Source organism: Chenopodium quinoa, unplaced genomic scaffold (genome assembly GCF_001683475.1).
Source record: "Chenopodium quinoa cultivar QQ74 unplaced genomic scaffold, ASM168347v1, whole genome shotgun sequence".
Taxonomy (NCBI): Eukaryota; Viridiplantae; Streptophyta; class Magnoliopsida; order Caryophyllales; family Amaranthaceae; genus Chenopodium; species Chenopodium quinoa.
In genome coordinates this window covers 4,195,864-4,208,358 of record NW_018743292.1, presented here as the reverse complement: position 1 = coordinate 4,208,358, position 12,495 = coordinate 4,195,864, and the positions used below count along the sequence as shown (strand labels likewise).

At 34.1% G+C, this 12,495-nt stretch overlaps 2 protein-coding genes across 2 annotated transcripts; one reads left to right on the top strand and one right to left on the bottom strand.

Annotated features, from left to right (window-relative positions):
• Window positions 1-3,511: 3,511 nt before the first annotated feature.
• Window positions 3,512-4,308, top strand: LOC110737238 (protein ALP1-like). The gene is made up of 2 exons (XM_021917605.1): window positions 3,512-4,108; window positions 4,162-4,308. Exons 1-2 carry the CDS (start codon window positions 3,512-3,514, stop codon window positions 4,306-4,308), a joined length of 744 nt encoding a protein of 247 aa, XP_021773297.1.
• Window positions 4,309-10,276: 5,968 nt separating this feature from the next.
• Window positions 10,277-12,282, bottom strand: LOC110737237 (protein FAR1-RELATED SEQUENCE 5-like). Its single transcript, XM_021917604.1, has 3 exons — window positions 11,797-12,282; window positions 11,624-11,695; window positions 10,277-11,524 (listed from the first exon to the last, which is right to left on the bottom strand). The coding sequence occupies exons 1-3, from the start codon at window positions 12,280-12,282 to the stop codon at window positions 10,277-10,279; spliced, it is 1,806 nt and encodes a 601-aa protein (XP_021773296.1).
• Window positions 12,283-12,495: the final 213 nt, after the last annotated feature.

Sequence of the window (12,495 nt, the reverse complement as noted above, 5' to 3'; positions counted from 1 at the left end):
AAATTAACATTAATTACACTGATTTCCGTGTGATTTTGTCATAAATTTTCAACTTAATTCTATTTTAAAAAGTATTTTTAATGTTTATATATAGCCATAAGGGTTGCATATATCATTACCCTAATATTAATGAGGTTTTGAATTAGTGGTTAAGACTAAAGGTGGTAATTGGTTGGATCAGGGTCCACTCAAACCCATTTTTAAATATACAAATATATATTCTTTTACCCTTTCCCCTACTCCCAAAGTACTTAGCCCACTAACCCGAGCTTGGAGGACCTATGAGAGGTTCCAGCCCGGTACTCTTACCAACATAAATAAAAATATATAATCATAAGAACTTTGTGTTTATTCACGTATTTTCTTATTAGTTTACATCAGTTTGCTTGTATATAATAGGACATTGAAACTTTGTTAATTTCAGGTGTCAAATTTATGTAAATAAGGTGATAATATCAAATAAATAAAAAATTACTTAAAATCTTGTACACGTATATTTTTTGATAATTATCACTGTATATAAGAAGGGTTGTTTTAAGATTTAATCCAGTTAAGATGGAATAAGTCACTAGGGCCCATCTTCTCCCTATTATCAAACATTATAGTTACGACTTACGAGACTTGTAAGCTTGTAACCCATAAGTATCAATAAAATTATTGTTTCAGTAATGTATTTTCCTCCATCTTTATTTGCATCTAGTTTGAATTTTTAAGGTTCATAAATTAGTAAGTTCGGTGAGATAATTTTTACTCTTTAAGTTTCAAAATTCATAGATATATTGGAGGCATGTCAAATTTGCATTACATTCAAATTCTACAAGAAAATTTCCAAGACCAAGTTGCTGTGAATATAACCACTCTCAAAGGCCTTGGTATACCTAAAAGATTTACTGTCAATTATCATGAAGGAAGAGGGTTGTTAACTTGTTATTAGAATTGTTGTTGATGGTCAAACTGCTATATATACACTTTCCAAGTGACCAAGCCACATGACAGTTAATTAATGTTGAGTTGATCAGTCCTTCAATATTCTTCTTGGGTTAATAGACTTTTGGTGTTCACTGTATGAAATATGAAACATTGCTAGCAATTGCCATAAATACTGCTAGATGCATCACTCCAGTAACAACCCTTTTGAGAGTCGTATTAGAAATGGGTGGTATACCTATCGAGTACCTTTCGAGTATGGGAACGTATTGTATCAACAATGTTCATGGTATTCCTACTATCACTGTGAAAACCAGTGACTCTCGACCTCTTATAGAAAGCCATACCTCCACCCTCAGCTTGTTTGTCAAAAATAGAAGGTTCAAAGTTGTTGGGGTTGATGTGAAAACAATATGGAGCAATGGGAGATATCTACTAATCTTATATGCAGATCATACCAATTGCACGGTTTTTATTCTTGATACTCTCATTAGTATCCCTGATTCATTGCGCAAGTTTCTCAAGGATCCGGGTATTTGCTTTGTTGTAAACCAAAATTTGCTTGATGCAAACTACACTACTTTCCAGCGTTCAAGAGTCGGAGTAGGTGAATTGGCAGCACGAGTTCTGAAGAAACCAGGTATCACTGCATCAAATTTGGCTGAAATAGCTAGGGAGGTTGGGGTTCGTTATGATGGTCCACCAACTGGAACCGACAGTATATTTCATGTCGATTCTAGGAATCCAAGGGTGTTAAGCTGTTAACTGAAGAGACGGTGAAGACCGCGATCAATGATGCTTTACTATCAGATTGGTTACAAGCTCTTGAGCTCCCTATCTCTCTAGATCTTTGGTTGTAGAATAACAAGTTTCTGTTTACTAAATGCTACCAACTATCTAATTACTTTTTATGTTTTATTTGAACGCATATTTAAGTGCTAGTGATATTTTTATTTTCATGGATCCTTGATTTTTATTAAAAAACAAATGATATGAATCTATATTTAAGTAATGTTATGGAACAAGACCTATTGTTGTTTTGGGTGATAATATTTAGCTTGCAGAGTTGCAGTAACTCTGCAGTTAATGAATTTAAGTTATTCTCTGATTAAAAAATTCAAGTTAATTATAATCGTAATTAGTATTAACACAAATGAATAAAATGCAAACTGTTGGCAGTAGTATTTGAGCTATTGAAGTTGAAAGATCTCAATAAAAAAGTTAAGACATTCTTTTTATGATACACTCATTTTGGGAGAATTTATTTTTTTGCTGGTCAGGTAAATAATTTAATGGACTGGAGAAGTATTGGCGCATATAGCCTATGTGCCAATGAAACAAATAGGATGACATTTTTGTAAATAATGGAAACATGAAAAAAAGCGGCGGTGAAAAATTTGATGGCAAAAAGTACCACTATATACATAATGGTACATTAAATGTACCATTATACCATTAAGGGAGAGAAAAAAAAAAATCCCAAAATGCCGTCTTATGTGCTTGTGAAACACATAGCCCCTATGCGCCTGGATGCACTCTAATAGACTAGTTATAAGATCATTAGTTCCTCAAGGCCCAAGTTGTTATGAGTCCATACTTACAAAGAAAACGGCCCATCTTGACCCAAGGATTTAGGCCGGGCCTAACTTTGGGTCAAAACCTATGTCCAAACTCAATTTTCAGGCCAAAAAAGACAGGATTTAATTCAACTAAAGTCAATTTTTTGGGCTGCCCATGAACCAATTATTCAGGGGAAATTTTTTTAAAAAGTTGGGCCGGACCAGCTGACCAAACCAAGCCTTTGCGGGCCAAATTGGGCTAGATTTGATCAGGTCTATTAATTTAGGTAACCCTTATTAGTCTCTTATCTGAATTTAGTTTTTCTTTTAACTTGTGTAAATTTTGTTTTTTATAAACTTATCTTATATAAGTTTTTTAACCCTTGTAGTAGTATAAACTATAGTACTCTTTAAGTACTCTTTTACCTTTTTATTTTAGTTGAAATACTCCATAAGTAGAATTTCAGTTGATGTACGGGTCGGTTTTGATGAGGTTGCGTCAGATCTAATTTTAAACTTGAATCATGCTAACTTAACGTGTTTATGCAAGCCAAAATCTAAACTGAATATTTTTGAATTGATTTCAAATCAGGTCAGTCGGATGAGGTTTTAACACCTCTAACGGTGAACATGGAGTAACAGTTGTAAAATCTACGGAGCATTTGTTTAAAATTTACTAGCAGTGATACATAAAGCATGTTACAGCCAAACCTTTTGACTATCAAATCCCAAGAAAGTCCACGGTCATTTCTTCAACCCAGAATTCCCTGATTACCCATCTTTAACCCCTCTCTACATAGATTAAAAAACGAAACCATTTACGAAATAACAAATTCGAGTACTCCACATAATATAATATTACAGTAAAGAAACAACCTAGTGACAAAAGGGAAACAAAGGAAATGATAATCACATCATATCTGTTATTAGAAGACCAAGAGAAGCAAGAGAAAGAGGAGTGGGAAGAATTTGCTGATCAAGAGAAATTCGATATCGAGGCGATTCATAAGGAAAAAACATAAGCAATGTTGGATTACAATTCGAATTTGCAGAGTAGCTATAAGGGTTTGGATGAAACTGATAGATTAAGGCGAAAGCGATCGAGGGGAGCTGTGAATTCTGCAATGGTTGTTGCTGCTAGTGAAATGATTGAGAAAGGCGGTAGTATTGAGGCTAGCAGTAAGCAATCTAGTGGTTCATCAGTGAGCCATCAGCGACGTTTATGGGTGAAAGACAGGTCTAAGGATTGGTGGGATAAGTGTACTAGCCCTGATTATCCTCAGAGTGAGTTTAAGAGGTGGTTTAGGATGGGAAAAGCAATATTTGAGTTGATTTGTGATGAGTTGAAGGTGGCTGTTGCCAAGGAGAATACGATGTTGAGGGCTGCTATTCCGGTTGATCAACGAGTTGCTGTGTGTATATATAGGTTGGCAACAGGTGAGCCGCTTAGGTTGGTGTCTAAGAGATTTGGTTTGGGGATTTCAACTTGTCATAAGATTGTTCTTGATGTTTGTGCTGCAATTAGGTCCGTTTTGATGCCCAAGTACCTGCAATGGCCCGGTGAGGATTCGTTGAGGCAGATTAAGGAGGAATTTGAATCCATTTCTGGCATTCCTAATGTGGTTGGTTCTATACTTCTATGTATACAACTCATATACCAATAATTGCACCTAAGATTAGTGTGGCTGCTTATTTCAATAAGCGCCACACTGAGCGAAATCAGAAGACTTCGTACTCGACTACAGTTCAGGGTGTGGTTGATCCTAGAGGGGTTTTCAACGACGTGTGCAAAGGATGGCCTCGATTAATGTCTTTAAGGTGATAGAAAAGAAGTTATAATATGAGCACGCTCCTATAACAAATTAACGAGGAAACGATTCGTAACTGAGTTTCCCTCGTCTCAAATCTTCTTTTTTTGTCACCACATTTTTTTTTCTTCCATTGGCATGGCTTGCTGTTACAACTTACAAGTGACTCTCTCCTCTCTTTGCAGGATTGTGTCCAGCTCAACACAAATTCTTGAAAAAGGCCGGCTTATACTAACTTAGTGTAAAACCGGCTCACTTCTCTCTTCTGGACTGGGCTCACACGTGCAGTCCAACAGTTATAACTTCTCTCTTTTGTTTTTTGTTTCGTTTTTTTTTTTTTTTTTTTCATTTTAGCGCGTCTTCTTCGTTCATTTCTGCTCTGCAATTTATAACTTCTCTGTTCATATTTCTCTGCAATTTCTCTTCATCTTTCCTTTGTTTTGTTGATTTTCTTTAGTTGACGAATTGAATTTTGTATTCTCATCGGTTTTTGAGGTTAGTTTTAAAATTATTTTTGGTTTTAATCGCATAATTTTTTGTTCATTAGTTGTTGTAATTGCTGATTTGATATGGTTTTCCATTTTACATGTGTATTATTAACTTGTAGTTCTCTACTTTATTTCAATTTTTAAGTAGAATTCTTTGTTTTTGTTGTAATTTGTTGTATTCGTAAGTATATTAGTTTGATTTTTGGTTTTTTTTTGTTTTTGATCGTAATTTTGTTTATATTTTATGGTTTCCTGGTTCATTGTGTTCATATTTTGTTTTTCATCGTTTTTTTTTCTTCAGTTTTTTCATGCATTTTCATTTAATTTGTTTTTTATGTCAGTATTTCATTAATTAATCGTTCATATTTTGAATTTTAGGGTTTAATTTCTTGAATTGCGATGGTGAAGTTTAGAGGTGGTCTTTGGAATTTTCAAAGGAGACGTGGTTTGCGAAGCTCTGTTGGTCAATCTGATGATGCTCAAGGTTTTACCAATTTCTCTATTTACAGTTACAATTTCTTGATTTTTGTACATTTGTTAAAGTCACAAAATTAGTTGTTATAGTTATATAAATGTTTGCTTAAGTTATGCTTTATGTTTTATTATATGTCAGATTGATTTATAAAAGTTATGTTTATTATAGTTATAGTTATACTATATTTAGTTAAAGTTATGTTAATCTTAAACTTCGGCATTGTCAGCTTGTTATAGTTATATAAAAGTTTGCTTAAGTTATGCTTTATGTTGTATCATATGTCTGATTGTTTTATAAAAGTTATGTTAATTATAGTTGTAGTTATATTTTTTTAGTTAAAGTTATGATTTTCAATTTAATACTATTATTTTCTATAGCTGCTAATGATGTAAGCAATGAAGTCAATGTTGATGTGGAGAAGGGTGGAAAGAAGGGAGGTAGTGTAGAGGAGGCTGGAGTAAAGGAGGTTTCAGTAAAGAAGGGTGTTGTGAAGGAAGCTGCAGTAAAGGAGGGTGCAATAAAGAAGGGTACAGTAAAGGAGGGTGCAGTAAAGAAGGGTGCAGTGAAGGAGGCTGTAGTAAAGAAGGGTGCAGTGAAGGAGGCTGTAGTAAAGAAGGGTGCAGTGAAGGAGGCTGTAGTAAAGAAGGGTGCAGTGAAGGAGGCTTCAGTGAAGAAGGGTGCAGTGATGGAGGATAAAAGTGAGGATGAGGAGGGTTCAGAAGAGGGTGATGGTGATGATGAGGAGGGTTCAGAAGAGGGTGGAGGTGACGATGAGGAGGGTTCAGAAGAGGGTGGAGGTGACGATGAGGAGGGTTCAGAAGAGGATGGTGGTGATGATGAGCAGGGAAGTGAGGAGTATTCTGAACATGAAGTAAGTGAGGAAGAATCTGTTGAAAGAAATAAGAAAAAAAGAAAATTGAGTGTGAAATCAAAGAAGCCAGTAAAGGATGAGCGGTGTCCAGCTAAGAAAAATCCAGCAAAGGATTATCGTCGTCCTGAGAAAAAGCTAGCTAAGGCATCCAATACTGCTCCTGTTGAGAAAAAACGAAAAAAACATTATCGTCGTCCGGCCGAGAAGAAGCGGAAAATGGTGAAGGACAATATCTGTCCTGCTGAGAAGAAGCGGAGAGTGGTTGACAAGGCTGTCAAAAATGAAAATAGAAACAGACCGGATGCTGATGCTGAAGAAGATGAAGGTGTTGCAAGTATATCAAAGAGAGATGATTCTGATTCTGATGTTGAAATGTAAGTACCCTTTTCTGAAGTTATTGTTATTATTTCTAAAGTTATGGATAATGCCCTTAAAGTTATGGTCATTGTGTTAGTAAGATAGATGCGATAATTAACTTATATGCTGATACAATATTTAGGATAATTTTATGTAAAATTATGGATAATGATATTAAAGCTATATTTTAGTACTTATTTATAGTTATAATTTTGTGTTTGCTAAAGTTGCATTTATTATTTCTGAAGTTGTATTTATTCTCTTTAAAGTTATAATTGTTCATTCTATTTTTCCTTTCTTCTTTTTTTGTTTCAGATTGGATAGGTTTTTCAGTACCCATTGCAGACCGCACACATTAGTAGATCTCATGAAAGATTTTTCTGATGAGCAAGTTAAATCTGTTGTTGAAATAGGGTTTGGTGGTTTGTTGGATTTAAAGTTGACTAGAACTGTTACAACTTTACTTCCTAGGTTGGTTAATCATTTTGATCCTGTTAGTTGGATGTTTTCTATAAGTCCTGGAAAGGAATTTGTTATTTCTCCCTATGATGTTTATGATGTATTTGAGTTACCTTTGAATAATGGGATTGATGTTGTAGAGAGTACTAGAAGTACTGATCTTCAATTGAAACAAGAATGGAGGAGTATGTTTGATGTTGCTGGTAGTGCAGGCATACCTTTGCATAAATTAGAGGCTAGGATTGTTCAGTTAAAGGATGGTGGGGAGTTGTTTAAGAGACTATTTGTGATGGTTGCTTTTGCTACCTTTCTAGCACCTGTTGCAAATAGAACTGCCGATTTGAGTTTTGTTAAAGCTCTTGAAAATGTTGATGAAATTAAGAATTTCAATTGGTGTAAATATGTTCATGAAAGGTTGTGTAGGGCTATTTTGAAGTATAAGAAAAGTAAGAGTCAAGACAGTGTTGGTGGTTGTCTTTTGTTGTTGGAGGTTGTGTATTTTCAGCGTCTGAAGTTCAGGAATGAGGCACAAGATTGTAGTTTGCCTCTTATCAAACACTGGACTGATAAGAAAATCAGTGATAGGGTGAAAAAAGAAGTTGACGCTAAGTCCTTTGGTTGTGGTATTTTGGATACCACTACATACCCTATATCTCAGAATTTTGTGTTCGGAGATCAGCTGCGTGTTCGAATTGCACCTGAAGAAGCTAAGCAAACTGAAGATTCTCAAGGTGACAATGCTGATGATGCATCACTAGGAAAAAGGATCATTAAGTTTTATGTTCCTGAAAGTATGACATCTGATGAAGAAATTCACTCTGTTGCTACTGATGTAATTAAAAGTTGTACTTATCAATGCTAAAGTTATACTTTTTATGTTAAAAGTTATACTTATTGTAGCTAAGTTATCTTCCTAATTATTCACTTATTATTTTTCAGGCTATTCATGAGCAATTTTTGTTGATGAAGAGGAATATGGAAGTTGTTACAAATTATCATGTGAAGAAGGTTGAAAGTTTAAAGAAGCGTAATGTGGCTTGTGCTTCTAGTAGTTCATCTCCTGTCTTGCAAAGTCAGGATTATGATCCAAGAATGTTTGAGATTATTGATGAAATTGTTGATATTATGTTATCAATGAAGAAATTGCCTGGAGGTATTTCAGATATTGCTTGTGATATGAATGTTGGGGGTGGGGAGAATGGTGGAAGGGTGGAAAATGTTCCTGGGGGTGATTTTGTTAATAATATTGTTCAGAATGTGATAGAAAAGATTAACCTGGAGTATGGTGAAAATTCTTTCTCATCTATAATCATGAATGCTTTGGGTTATGGTAAGGCAAAAATATCTGTTGGATGTGGGCCATGTGATGTTGATGTTGTGTTTGTTGGACATGTGATGAAAAACAATAAGAAGTTTTTGAAAAAGTTACCAAAGTTGTATCAGGAGATTGCTGATTATTGCTTCTTAGATGATAATCAAGTGCTGAATCAGTAAGTAATTTATATTTTAGTTAAAGTTATATTTTTTTTTAAAGTTATGTTTTTTTTTCTTAAAGTTAATGTGCTTTATTTTTAAATTTTTGTTGGTTTTTGTTTATTTAGGGAGTGTTTGGTGTGGTTTGATCTTAGTCATAGTGTTCCAAGAGAAGATATGGTGTCTTTAGCTGGTAATTTGGAGATTTTCCAATCTGTTATTGAGTGTTGGGCAATGTTGCTGAATGAGAATGAAAGAATGCGCGATGGAGGTCCTAAAAAATTCTGTTTTGGTGTTGAAGGCAGTGTAAGTTTTATGTAAAGCTATTTTTCTTTTAATTGATGTTTGTATAGTTAATTCTTATGGATTTCTTTTTGTCTTATTGTTATTTAGGCTAACTTGTAAAAGCTTTGGGATGATGAAAATGATATTGATGTTATGGATCAACTTCAAGTTTGTTGGAAGGAATGGATTCAAGTCACAAACAACAATTTTGATATCAGTGTTGTTGATTTGGTAATAATTATTTCTACTGTTGTGTATTTTATTTCACATGTATCATCATTTTTTTTTATTTCTAATTGTCTGTATTTTAAATTACAAATGATAGGTTTTTGTTCCTATTTATGCGTATCACCACTTATGGGTTTTTGCGTTGAATATGAAGAAAAAGACTATGCAATTATTGGACAATTTGGTTTATGAAGAAGCTACTATGGAAACAATTAAGCATTTGGCTGCAATATTGGTAATTGTTTAAATTTTTGTTAAAGTTATACTTGTTTTTGTAAAAGTTACACTTATTTTGGTTAAAGTTACATTTTTTTTATTATATGTTTAATTATTGTACTTTGTTCTTCTTTTTGTAGTGTGATAATTTGAGCACATTATTCAATAGTCTTGGTCATCCTGAATTTAGTGAAGTTGGAGATTATGCAATGGAGGAGGTGATGTTCAGTTTGAAGAATAATAAAGGACATGATCAAGATTGTGGAGTATATTCTATGATGTGTATGTTGTTGTTTGAAGGTGCTGCTTTTAGTTGTGATGCGTTGATGCGGGTTAGTTGCAATTTTTTTAGTTAATTTGTTTTTCTTTTTTGTTTTTTTTACTGTGATTACATGATACTAATATATGTAGTTCTTAAATACAGGCAAGTTCAAGAGTTGTACTTCGAGTAGAGATATGTGCAACACTGGTACTGTCTGATATGAATGATAGCAGACAATTGGTGTTGAATTCTTTATGCAATTTTAATCCGCGTCGATTGGAGCTAGCACCTGAATTTGCTAAAAGGAGAAAGTTGATGATGCAACAAAAAAGGAAAGAGGAAAATGCGGCAAAAAATTTGAGTAAAGAAGTCAAAAAGAAAGATGCCAATAAGAAAGAAAAATCTGCCAAGGGGAAGTAAATATTGTATTAGCAACAGTAGGATTTGTTAAGGGGAAGCTAATGTAGTTAGAACTTACAGTAATTTCATTCTTTTGTAAGTATATACTGCTGCTTTTTTTATATCTATTTTCTAATTGGAAATTTTGGTTTGGTTAATACCATGCTTTTGTAACTACATACTTAATATTTTGTCTATGAAATGGTTGGATGTTATGGCTAATGCCATTGAAGTTGTGGAAACTTTTTTTTTTGGATAATGCAAATTAAAGTTAAGGATACTGTTATAATAGTTATTGTAATTCTACTAAAAGTTGTAGTTTTATTTAGAAAAAGTCATCATTACTTATACAGTAAAAAAAAAGATCAATATATTGTATCTAAAAGGTTCCAGAATAATACAATAGTCTCAAATAGTCTAAGATCAATGAATATAGTTCAAAATTAAAGAACAATGTATCTAAGATCAATCAAAATAGTCTCAAATTAGGGGTTATAGCTCCAAACTCAAGTGGTGGTACTGTAGTCTTCTTTCTTTTCTTCTCCAGTGGTCCTCGTGGCCTTTTGTTCCTTCCTTTTGTTGTTGTACATTTAGGATCTAATATAAGAGGTGCCTCAGTTGATGTAGCTTGGTTAGTCTCTGCTTCAGTAGCTTGGTTAGTCTCTGCTTCAGTAGCTTGGTTAGTCTCTGCTTCAGTATCTTTGTTGGTCTCTACTTCAGTAGCTTGGTTAGTCTCTGCTTCAGTAGTGTTGTTGATGGTTGTTAGTAGTTCTTCAACAAGAGAAAGGCTAACAACATAACTGTCCTCGATAAGGGTTCTCGCCTCTTCATTAAATTGACTTTTCAATATTAGATTATAGAATTTTCTAGCCATGGTTTGACGCCAAGGTGTGTATTGATGTTGTTCAGGTTCTTCATTGTCACGTCTTTCCCAAATTGATGATTTTGCAAACTTTGTCCATCTCTTCTTTATATACTGATCTGGTATTCTCATCACTGAATGTAAGTGTAATATTCTGATGCAGTGGTAGCATAACCATCCAGAAGCTTCAAAGTTCTTGCAAGTGCATTTAACTTGGTTGCTGTCAGATTCAAAAGTGACTTTTTGTTGCGACCAAGGTTCACTTTCAATTGCCACTAAATAGAACAAGGTACTACCATTTTGCCAAAGCAATTTTGTGGCAGTTGCAATGGAATACCCAAATTCTTCTTCAAAATCTGTGAATAAAGACAAAGTGTAGATTTCTGATGCATGTTTCAGCAGACCAGATAATGGTATTGCTGATGCTGCAGTTGATTTACTACACGAGAACTCATCATGTTTTTCCGTGCTTCTCCAACGCTGTATACAAGCTTTGAAAATGCTATAGAATTCAGTCAAGCTTGTTGATCTATTTGCTCTAAACCCAATTGCATGATTGGTACTTTCACTTCGTTGGGAAGAGAGGATACCAGCCGAGAAGAAGTCTTTGCTTAGAGCTGGACACCACTTTTCTTTTAGATTATAAATTCTTTGGAACCAACTATCTTCTTGTAAATTATACTTCTCAATCATTGAGTTCCATACAGCTTCAAACTCAACTTCAGTTACACATCGTTTCAAACAGTAGGAGAATGTTCTCTTAAAATCTTTGTCTCGTTTCAATGATCCAAATCTTGTAATAGCCTTTTGTTCTAAATGCCATATACATAATCTATGTCTGACCTCTGGAAAGACCTGAATTATAATCAGATATATTTTTAGAAAAAAAAAAAGGTAACTACACAATAGAAACAAGGTAACTTTAACACCTTTATGTATAACTTTAAATGTTACCTTCTGTATTGCAGAGCACATTGCTTGATCTTGGTCTGTGAAGATTGAGATTGGGCATTTCCCTCCCATTGACTTTTTGAATGTCTCAAGAAGCCATACAAATGATTCAATTTTCTCATCTCCAATAAAAGCACACCCAAACATGCAATTTTCCAATGGTTATTAATTCCAACAATAGGAGCACACATCAAATTGTATCTATTTGTCCTATATGTAGTGTCAAACACTACAACATCTCCATAAATACTATAATCTTCTCTCATCATCGAGTCTCTCCAAAACAGTGCTCTTAACTTTCCTTCTTTATTCAATCTAAATCTAAAGAAAAATTCAGGATCATTAGCAAGTTCCTGGTACATTATTTCAGAGACTGCTTGTGCATCACCACCTTCAATATTTTTCATTTTCAACCTTGTCCAATAATTCAGGTGGTCTTTCTTTGTGTGTCCCAAGTTTTCTTCACCTCCAGCTTTATTGCACATAGCTCGATATGAGTCCATAGCTGAAAGTCCTGACTTTTGCAAGTTTTCTATTACTTGTCCCTTTTCTTCTGTCATCTCTCTTTCATATCGATGAAGATAGTGCCATTGTTTTCTTGTGAGTTCATGATTATGTACCAAAACATGTTGTACTACTTCAAACAATCCATCCTCATTCATCTTGACTCTTATACAAGCTCTATAATCTGTTCTTGTGATAGGAACTTGCCTAGGTTTTCTTTTCTTCTTCTTTTCTGCATTCTCCACAATTGCTTCTATTTTTTTCTTTTTTCTTTCCCCAGTGTTTGTTTTACCTTGTGCAGAACAAACATAGTATTTCTCCACAATAACTTTTCCAGTTTTATCCCTAGTCCTACCGGTATGTTTCAATTC